This window comes from Mirounga leonina, unplaced genomic scaffold (assembly GCF_011800145.1).
Source record: "Mirounga leonina isolate KUSES-001 unplaced genomic scaffold, KU_Mleo_1.0 Mir_101414, whole genome shotgun sequence".
NCBI lineage: Eukaryota > Metazoa > Chordata > Mammalia > Carnivora > Phocidae > Mirounga > Mirounga leonina.
Genome location: NW_023270121.1, coordinates 1,837,547 through 1,847,819, shown reverse-complemented (window position 1 = coordinate 1,847,819; position 10,273 = coordinate 1,837,547). Strand labels below are relative to the sequence as shown.

At 46.6% G+C, this 10,273-nt stretch overlaps 2 protein-coding genes across 13 annotated transcripts in view; both read left to right on the top strand.

Annotated features, from left to right (window-relative positions):
* Positions 1–4,893: 4,893 nt before the first annotated feature.
* Positions 4,894–10,273, top strand: part of ARMCX1 (armadillo repeat containing X-linked 1) — a 38,413-nt gene continuing 33,033 nt past the window's right edge. For 4 of the 12 annotated variants that reach the window (XM_035023139.1, XM_035023226.1, XM_035023193.1 and 1 more), the window contains exons 1-6: positions 4,896–4,997; positions 5,506–5,577; positions 6,031–6,110; positions 6,328–6,395; positions 6,629–6,712; positions 6,982–7,072. The gene's annotated coding sequence lies outside the window, so the exon portion shown is untranslated. The other 8 variants (XM_035022395.1, XM_035022451.1, XM_035022743.1 and 5 more) reach the window with 8 other exon arrangements.
* The window catches only part of ARMCX4 (armadillo repeat containing X-linked 4), a 9,887-nt gene continuing 7,185 nt past the window's right edge, over positions 7,572–10,273 (top strand). Inside the window, exon 1 of the mRNA XM_035022203.1 lies at positions 7,572–10,269. Coding sequence (XP_034878094.1) covers positions 7,572–10,269 — 2,698 coding nt within the window. The remainder of the gene's footprint in view (positions 10,270–10,273) is intronic.

The window sequence follows — 10,273 nt, the reverse complement described above, 5'->3', positions numbered from 1 at the left end:
AGATAAGTGGTTTCCAGAGGCTGAGGTTGGGGATAGAAGACTGATTATAAAGGGTACAAAGGAACTTTTTTGGGATGATGAAAATATTCCATATCTTGATTGTGGTGGTAGTTATATGAATGCATACATTTGTCAAAACTCACAAAAATTTACCTATAAAAAAGTGAATTTTACTGTGTGTAAATTTTATTGCAATAAACCTGACCAAAAGAAACAAGCAAACAAACAAACCTGTGAAATTAAGAAAGGTTAGAAATAAACCATCAAAGCATCTACTTCAAGAAGCTAGGGAAAAAACCCAATCAAACAAACTGGGTTAAGCTGGTGATGACATAATTCCTCTTTTGTAAAGTTATACTTTCCCCCTCATGACAACCATCTGATGATTTGAACATCTATAGATGATCCTTGCCTGAATCAATTATTTCATTGGGGATCACACAGTGACAATTTTTGAATTCTATCATTCTTCTCTGCTTATTAGCTAACATTCTTCTAATCTATAAGGAAGTGTTTTCCCTCATTGACAGGGCAATTTTGTTACTTGAAATATGGTTCCTGCTAGAGAGGTAGGTAAATGCCCAGTTCTTTTCCTTTAATGAAACGGATTGCTCCCAAGGCTTCTCTGCCTTGGTTCTGCTCAGTCTTAGTTCTGTTCAGTCTAATAGTTTTAGAAAATATAAGAAATTTTGTTCCAGTTCAAACTGTTGCTTTGAGTGTCATTTAAAGAAGAATTAGCTTGATTGCATAGTGCTAAATTTATAAATTAATTTGAAGAAAAACATAGTACAGAAAAGTATGTATAAGATGACTTTTGTGTTTAACCTACATATTTTCATATAGATCTAAATATATATGGGAATTAAATATATGGTAAATGTTGTACTTCAGATCAATGGAAGATGACAAATACCATATGATTTCATTTATACGTGGAATCTAAATTAACAAAACAAATGAATAAACAAGCAAAGGCAAAGCAAAAACAGACCCATAAATACAGAGAACAAACTGATGTGTTGCCAGGTGGGAGGGGTGGGGGGATGGGCAAAGTGGGTGAAGGGTGTAGAATATACAGGCTTCCAGTTATGGAATGAATAAGTCACAGGGATGAAAGGTACAGCATAGGGAATATAGTCACTGATATTCTAACAGTGCTGTGTGGCAACAGATGGTAGCTACACGTGTGTTGAGCATAGCATAATACACAGACTTGTTGAATCACTATGTTTTACATCTGAAACTAATGTAACACCGTGTGTAGACTATACTTCAATAAAAATATCAGTGGGAGAAAGGATAAACTCTTCAATACATACTTTTGGGAAGCTGGATATCTATTTGGAAAAAAATGACATCAGAGACTATTGTCACTTATTAAATTCTACATTGATTTTTAAAATTTAAAACAGTATCATAACAATATATGAGAGTATTTTTCATAAGCTTCAATGGGGGAAGAAAAAAATCCATAAATGAAAGATGCATTTGATTACATCAAAAGTGAGAAATTTCCGTATGTGGAAACACAAGATAATATCAGAACAAGCTACAGACTGGAAGAAAATATTTACAACGTACAAAACAGAGAAACAGGTGCTATCCACACTAAATGCAGCTCTTCTGCAAAAACAATAACATAAAGATAATACAACAGGAAAATACGAAAAAGATGTGAGCAGGCAATTTGTGGGACTACAAATGGCCAATAAACATGTGAATAGATGTGTGATCTCACCACTTAATAGAAAAAATGTAATCTACAACACTGGTATACCACTTCTCAGTTTTCTGATTGGCAAAATTTTCAAAAATAATTTTTGTAACATTGTTTGTTATTGTTAAAAATTAAAGAAAAGCTAAATGTCTATCAGTAAAGGAATGGCTAGATAAACCTTACTATAGTCACACTATGGAATACAATATAAGAGTTACTGAGATGGAAAGAGCTCCAAGATATGTTGATAAGTGAAAACTATCAAGTTGTGAAACGTATGTGCAATATGATGTCCCCTAACAATATTTCCATAGGTACATATACGTATATGAAATTCACAGAAAAAGGTTTGGTATGTTATACCCAAACTAATAAAACGACTCTTTCTGGGGAGGAAATTGGGATGTATTGAAACATAATTTACATGCAGTATTTCACACATATCTTAAATGTTCAGTTTGAAGAGTTTTAACAATTGCATATAACCACGCAAACACCACACAAAATAAGATACAGAACATTTCCATCATTCCAGAAAAGGTCCCTTATACGTCTTTCCAGTTGATTCTCCTCTATTCCCCAGACAACTACTTGCCGATTTTTATCACCAAGGATTGTTTTTGTTCTCATATTTCATTTAAATAGAATCCTATAATACTCATTTGTGTCTGACTTCTTTCATTCAGCATACCGCTTTTGAGATTTACTCATGTTTTTGCATGTATCAGTATTTTATTACTTGTTGCTGAGTAGTATTTTATTGTATGTATGTACAACAATTTGTTTATCTTTTCTCCTTCTGTTAGAAGCAGAGTATCTGCTTCTAACAGAGTGTGGGAGTGCCCATTTCCCCACAAACCAATCAACAATATTATCAAAATTATCTCTCTATATTTTTTATTTTTATTTTTTTAAAGATTTTATTTATTTATTTGACAGAGAGAGACACAGCAAGAGAGGGAACACAAGCAGGGGGAGTGGGAGAGGGAGAAGCAGGCTTCCCGCAGAGCAGGGAGCCCGATGCGGGGCTCGATCCCAGGATCCTGGAATCTTGACCTGAGCCGAAGGCAGACGCTTAACCAACTGAGCCACCCAGGCGCCCCTATATATATATATATTTAAAGATTTAATTATTTATTTGAGAGAGAGAGAGAGAGAGAACGCGCGCGTGGGTTGGGGCAGAAGGAGAGGGAGAGGGAGAGAATCTCAAGCAAACATTCTGACATCATGACCTGAGTCTAAACTAAGGGTCAGATACTCAACCAGCTGAGCCACCCAGGCATCCCTCACATTTCTGTATTCTGACAAACTCCTAGCTGAAACAAGATAAGACACAGTTGTTTGGATTTGCCTTTCTTTGAAGTTGAGCACCTTTTCATATATCTATCAGTCATTTGTATTTCACTTCTGTGAACAAATCCATTCAGGTCTTTGGCATATTTTTCTATTGAGTTATCATTTTACTAGTGATTTGTAAGTTTTTAGATTATTACAAATTAGTCACTTGTCATCCTATGCTTATGGGTTTTGTATTTTACTTTCCTAAAGTTTTAAATGTTTATGTAATTGATTTCTGAATCTTTCCCTTCGATGGAGAATATAAGTTGGTCACGGGAGATTGAGTTCTGGAAAGTCATTACATTAGTAAGGTTCTTTGGCACTCTGGGCGCCCTGGCTCCCTTCCTAGAGGGACCTCCCCCACACAGGGGCCCCTCACAGGGGGAGCTTCCTGCTGGAGTGTCAGATTTCAGCATTCAAAGAAAGAGGCTGCCTGAAAGGTCTATATTTAGAGTATGACTCCCTGGCAGGGACAGCTGAATATCTGGGAACTAATTTCTGCATACTTTGTTCCTGAGTTCTGGGATTATTCTGAGGGGCTTCTACGGGTGGTGCAGTGAACTTGTAACAGAAGGCAGGGAGTAAAAAGGCCTCTTTCAGCTGGTGGTGACTGCTTGGCATCCTGTAAACTATGCTCTTCGTGAGGGAAAAATGACACCGATTTCAGGGGTGTTGCAGTGATTCACAGTCACCCACAGACCCTCACCACTGTCTCCACTGGAAGATGCTGAGCACTCGGGGCTGCTGGGGTGACAGACATATAGTACATGAACAACAGATCCCGGAGATATCTCACCAGTGTCACGATTAAATGAAAATTCCACCCGCTAAGCCTCATTTCCATCAGTGGGAGAGCAGTTGGTCCTGTCCAGCATGTGATGAGACCGATTTGATCACACGCTTATGTAAAATCCAAATAAAGTCCCTTGAATGGAAAGCAGGTTAATCTGGGAAGTCACCAGTTTTCAGGCACTGGGTTCATCAGGAGTTGGGTCTTCATTCAGTCATCCAGGGGTCATCTTTGAGGAAGTTCTCAGACACCTGACACAAGATCATAATAAGTTCAGCCAGAACTTGAAAAGGTTGTAAATCGCTTGTGGGAAATTGCCAATTTTAGAAACCTGAATGTCTTTCCGCAGATTAATTTACAGATCACATTGAAAACGGCCTGGTTATGTTTAGAAAAATTTTGTACATACAATGTCAATAATTACTAGTATGTGTTGAAAACTGAAATCGTTAATAGCAACTAATGTGGCACAAAATAATGTGAACAAATGAGTCTTTTGCTATTTTTACGACCTAATTTTTAAATGTCGGGTGAAAATGGCTTGCCTGCATTTCCCAATGACAAAAACAATGAATGCGATGTTAAAGGGGGGGGGGGGAACATTAAAAAAAGAAAGTTAAGCATCTACGCGCACTCTCTGCTTCCTTTGCGGACACCCCTTCCCTAGCCCATTTTGGTGCAGCAACGCACCCGATGGGGAGTGTTAGTCTTAGAGCCTAAGACAGAAAGAGAGGATTCCTCTAAGAAGAGAAAAGGCCAGAGCCAAGGCCTGCGGGAGGGTGATACGCAGACCCTCCCCAGTAACCAGAGAAGGGCAAACCCCAACCGCAAAGAAGTGAGGCCACTCGCTAGTCGGCCCTCAGATTGGAGAGGACATAGCTGAGTGACCAGGCGGTGCGCTCGGGGGCTCGGGTCACAGACCGGCGGAGGGGGAGTTGGGGCGGGTGGAGGTGGGGGGCAGGGTCCCGTAGACCTCCCCGCAGGCCGGAGGGTGGGGTGGGAGGGGAGAGCGTTGGTGACGCGGGGCCCTCACGTGACCTGGAGCTGCAGAGCGACGCAGCCTTCGGTGCAGTCGTCACTCCCGTCTGGGTACCGGCTCCCCGCGGTCCTGCGCCTGGCGGGCTGGCATCGGGCCCGAGGAAAGCGGAGCAGGTAAGGGCTCCGGGGCCGCGCGCCGAGGCCAGGTAGGCAGCTGTCGGCCTACCCCGGAGGCCGGTAGCCGGTTCGGGGCTGGGGGACAAAGCGGGCTTAAGTTCCAGGAGCCTTCGCTGTGATTCTCCCGAGTCCCCTCCCCCTGCTTCCGTCCGTGCTGGGGAACCTTGGGCTCTGACAGCGGATGGTTGGGGGTGGAGGGGAGTGGCTCTAGAGGGAAATGCAGAGATTGAGATGTCCCATCCTCTCTGACCCTAATCGCCGGCCGCACACGTCCGCCCAGCTTCCTGCTCATTTCAGGGGAAGGGACATGCCACCGTGGCGTTTACAGAGAAAATGGTGGGCCTTGGTGACTAGACGGTGGAGTTGGTAGGGGTGGCGTCTGGGAATGCGGGGAGGGACGTTTGATAACCGGGATCCTGAATCCCGAAAGGTGAGTACTGGGATCTGTGTCCTGGGTGTTGGCCCAAGCACTCAGTGCCTTTACTCTCTCCTGTCTGATGGACAGTAGTTCCGTGTGGCACTTTTGTGGCGAGGCAAGGGAAGAAGGAGAGAAGAAAACTGCACAGGATCTGTGGAGGTTAGTGTGAGCACGGCCGGCCTCTGAATAGTTGAAGTTCTGTGGGAATTCTCTAGGACAGGAACTTAGGCGCTGCTGTCCGGTTGGGATGTGGGGTGGGGCTACCTAGGGGACTTTCCCTAAACTGCGTTTACTTACTAAGCTTAGGGTTTTTAACTTAAATTGTATGTTGAAGACCAGTAAAGACAGCGAACTTTTCCATGGATGCTTTCATTTGCACTTCAGATAATATTAAGAAAATACAAATCGTTGTATCAAAGAACATTATTTGTCTTTTGAGATAGCCTTTGCCAGGAGGGATAGTGATTTTGCAGAAGAAAAAGCCTGCCCTCACTCCTTGTCTCTTCTGCTGGAGACTCCTAGAGATGGGTTTAACGGGAAGTAGATGGCAGTAGGCTATGTTTGATTCTAGAGTAGGGGATGGGGGCCTCCATCTCTCTCTCCGTTTTCCAGTTTTCCAGATTCCCCCGCCTGTCTGAGCACCTTGGTGAAGGAAATGATGGACTTTTGGGAGAAACCTTAGAATCCTACAGGTGGTTTTAAAATAATTTGCCCCTGTCTCTCCCCTTTTATTTCTCCTGCCTCCCTTTTACACGCTGCCCATTTCAGTGCCGGGGAAGCCCCAGGTTCTGCTAGCCAGAGAATGTGTCTCTAGATCTAGTAAGGCAGGTACTGGGACCCCTGTTTTAGATGGTGGGATGTCACAAGCCCTCAACAGTTACCCTCCCCTTTTTCTCTGTTTTTTCCTAGGTCTTCCCATAGGCCTACAGTAGGGTTGGAAGCCAGGGAAAGGGGGAGACTGGCCTGGAACCATGAAGGTTGGTGTGAAGGTGGGCAGCGCCTGGGGATAAAAAGAGGGTGAGCACAGAAGGTGGCTGAGACTTGAGAGGGTCTCAGGGGAGGGTACTTCTGCCTCTCCTACACTCTGCCCGATTTCCACAGTGTTGCTACATCCCCTGCTGAGGCAGGTACTGGGATCCGGGATCAGGGCGCTTGTCTGTTCTGTGAGGACTTGGTGTCTATTACCTCCTGTTTGTTTGCTTGTCCATAGATCGGCCTGCAGGTCTGCTGTAGGGCTTGAGATTACTGGAAGCAAAGAAACAAGGAGGAAATTGCCCCTGATCAGTATAGCCTGGTAAGAGGACGGGAACTGCCTGGGTAGACCTCTAGGGTGGGTTGGTGGAGATCAACGTGCATACTGTGTGGTCAGTGTCCGGTCTGGGGTATCCTCAGCCTCTCCCTTTCCCAGCCACCTTTCCCACCATCCCTGTCACACTCTCGCCTTTATTTTGGTACAGAGAGTGGGGTGAACTGAGGGAGATAGAAAGGTAGTTTGATAATATGCCTGTCACATCAAGAACAAAATCTCCAGTCCCATCTGTCCCTCCGTCTGTCTGTCTCTAGGTCCACAGATCTCATGAGTTAATAGATCTACTTTAGGGTATATCACCAATCAAGAGAAGGAAAGAGGAGGGAACTGCCTTGATCATTACAGGTTGGTATGAGGGTGGGGACCTTTGGGAGTGATGAAAAGAGTAGGTCCAGTAAAAATCAAGGTCTGAGGGCTTCTCAGTCTCTCCCATTCATAGTCAGCCCCCCCCCCCAAACCATCTTTTCCATTATTCATTTGGTGTAAGGAAATGTGTATGGATGTACCTTAGGAGAAAGTTGTTGGGCACTGGGGAAAATGGGAGGGGAGAAAATAAAAGGGATGGAGAGAGATTTGGCTCATCATCCTCTTCTCCCACCACGCACATCATTTCTACACTTTCCTGTCCTTCGTGTATCTATCTGTATGAGGCACAAAATTAGAAGAGAAATTTTAGTCCATTTCCTTCCTCCACTTCTAGGTCCACCTCCAGTGGCAGCTGTAGTGGCCTTTAAGTGGCTGAAGACCAGCGCCTTCACAGGCCTACACCCAGACCTACTACCCTCTTTCCCCATCCTGACTGAGCCCCCTGTACCTTGTTCGTGCCTTCAGTAGGGGTGATTACATGGGTCGCGTTCAGGAAGTGGGCTGGGTGACTGCAGGACTGGTGGTTTGGGCTGGTACCTGCTACTACCTTTACAGATTAACCAAGGGAAGAGCGCAGAGTGTGAGGACACTTGCCAAAAATGGGTCCAGAGTCAAGATGGAGACTGTGCTTGGGGTACAGAACCAGACCTTGGCCACGGGTGAAGCCATGGCTGGGACAGAGACTGAGACTAGACCCCAGGCCACGTCTGGAGCAGAAGCTGAAGCAGGAGGTAGGGCTGGGGCTGAAGTAGAGATTACCACCACTGCTAAAGCCAGACCCAAAGCCAACTCTCAGGCCATGACAATGGCTGAGGCAGAGGCAGCGATACAATCTGAGGCCAAAACAGTGGCCAGAACAGTGGGCACGACAGAGGTGGTGACTCTGACTGAGGCCCAGGTCAAAGCTGGGGAAGTGGCTATGAAAGAGGCTGTGACCCAAACTGACTCTGAGGCTGGGAGAGTAGTCAAGAAAGAGGCTGTGACCCAGACCAAGGTTAAAATTTGGGCACTGGCTGCCAGGGCAGAGACCAAGAAAGAAGTAATGACCCAGACCAAAGTGGAGGCTCGTATACTGGCTGAAAAAGAGATGAAAAGAATAATGGTGACACAGAGCGAGGCCTTAGGAGTGATCAGGGAAGTGACCAAGATCAGTGCTATGAGTAAGACTGGAATTGTGGCTGAGACCAAGGCAAGAGCCCTGGAAGAGATTGTGAGTGTGGCCAAGACTCAGTCTGAGGCCAGGCCTGGTAACACAGTTGATGCTAAGGGAAATCCTAATACCATGTCCAGGGCAGAAGTTGGAGTGGACATGAGGTCTTGTGCACCATCTCAGGCTGTGACCAAGATCCAGGTCGACACCATGCCTGGTGCTGGGGTTGAGGTCAAGGGGAATCACAAAACCATGTCTCGGGCAGAGTCTAGGGCAGACGTGAGGGCTCCTGCCCAGCCTCAGATTATAGCCAAGACCCAGGCTGAGGCTATGCTTGGGGCAAAGGTTGATGCTGGGGGTATTACAAATGCCATGTGTAAGATAGGGGCAGAGGCAGACATGAGAGTTTCTACACAACCTCAGACTGTGGCCAAGAAACAGGCCGAGACAATGTTTGGTGCCGGGGTTGATGACAGGGGAAATGCTGATGTCACATCTAAGGCAGTGGCTGGAGCTGACATGAAGGTTGCTGCTCAACTTCAAGCTGCAGTCGGTGCTCAGGCTGAGGCTATGCCTGATGTCAGGGTTAAAGGAAGAGGTAACTCCAGTGCAATGTCTAAAACAGGGGCCAGGGCAAACTTGAGGGCCAATTCCCAGGCTGAGGCCTTGCCTGATGCCAGGGTTAAGACCAGAGACAATCCCAATGCCAAGTCTAAGATGGGGGCTGAGACAGATATGGAGCTCTATACGCAGCCTCAGCCTGTGGCCAATGTCCAGGTTGATGCCTTGCCTGATGGCAGGATTAAGGCTAAAGGCAATGCCAACATGTTATCTAAAGAAGGGGCTGGGACAGACACAAAGGCACAGTCTCAGGCTTCCACCAAGAGCCAGGTTGAGACCTTACCTGGTACTAGAGGTAAGACTAGGGGAAAAGGCAAAAGTAAGCATAAAGCAGGAGTCGGGATAGAAATGAAAACCTGCGCGCAGCCTCAGGTTGGGGCCAAGACCCAAGCTGATGCTTTTCCCGATTCCAGGGTTGATGGCAGGGGTGATCCTAATGCCATTTCTAGGTCAGGGGCTAAGGCGGAACTGAGGGCCTGTGGTCAGCCCCAGACTGAGGCCAGTTCCCAGGGTGAGGGCTTGCCTGGTACTAAGAATAAGGTCAGAGGCAATCCCAGTGCTGTGTCTAAGGCAGGGACTGGGCCAGATACACTGGGCTCTGCCCAGCTCCAGGTTGTGGCCAATTCCCAGGGTGAAGCCTTGTCTGGTAATAAGAGCAAGGTCAGGGGCAATCCCAGTGTTGTGTCTAAGGCAGGGATTGGGCCAGATACTATGTGTTCTGCCCAGGGTGAAACAGATACAACAGGCTCTGCCCAGCCCCAGGCTGTGGCCAGTTCCCAGGGTGAAGCCTTGCCTGGTACTAAGAACAGGGTCAGGGGCAATTCCAATGCTGTGTCTAAGACAGGGGCTGGGCCAGGTACAATAGGTTCTGCTCAGCCTGAGGCTGTGTCTAATTCCCAAGGTGAAACCTTGCCTGGTACTAAAAATAAGGTCAGAGGCAAGTCCAGTGCTTTGTCTAAGGCAGGGGCTGGGCCAGATACAGTGGGCTCTGCCCAGCTCCAGACTGCGGCCAATGCCCAGGATGAAGCCTTGTCTGGTACCAAGAATAAAGTCAGGACCAATCCCAGTGCCGTGCCTAAGGCAGACACCAGAGCAGATTCAGTGGGCTCTGCCCAGCCTCAGACAGATATAACAGGTGCTGCCCAGCCCATGGCTGTGGCCAATTCCCGGAGTGAGGCCTTGCCCAGTATCAAGAATAAGGGTAAGGGCAATCCCAGTGCTTTGTCTAAAGCAGGGACTGGGCCAGATATAGTAGGTTCTGCCCAGCCTCAGGTTGTGACCAATTCCCAGGGTGAAGTCTTGTCTGGTACTAAGAACAAGGTCAGGGGCAATCCCAGTGCTGTGTCTGAGGCAGAGGCCAGGGCAGATGCAATGGGCTCTGCCCAGCCTCAAACGGACACAACAGGCTC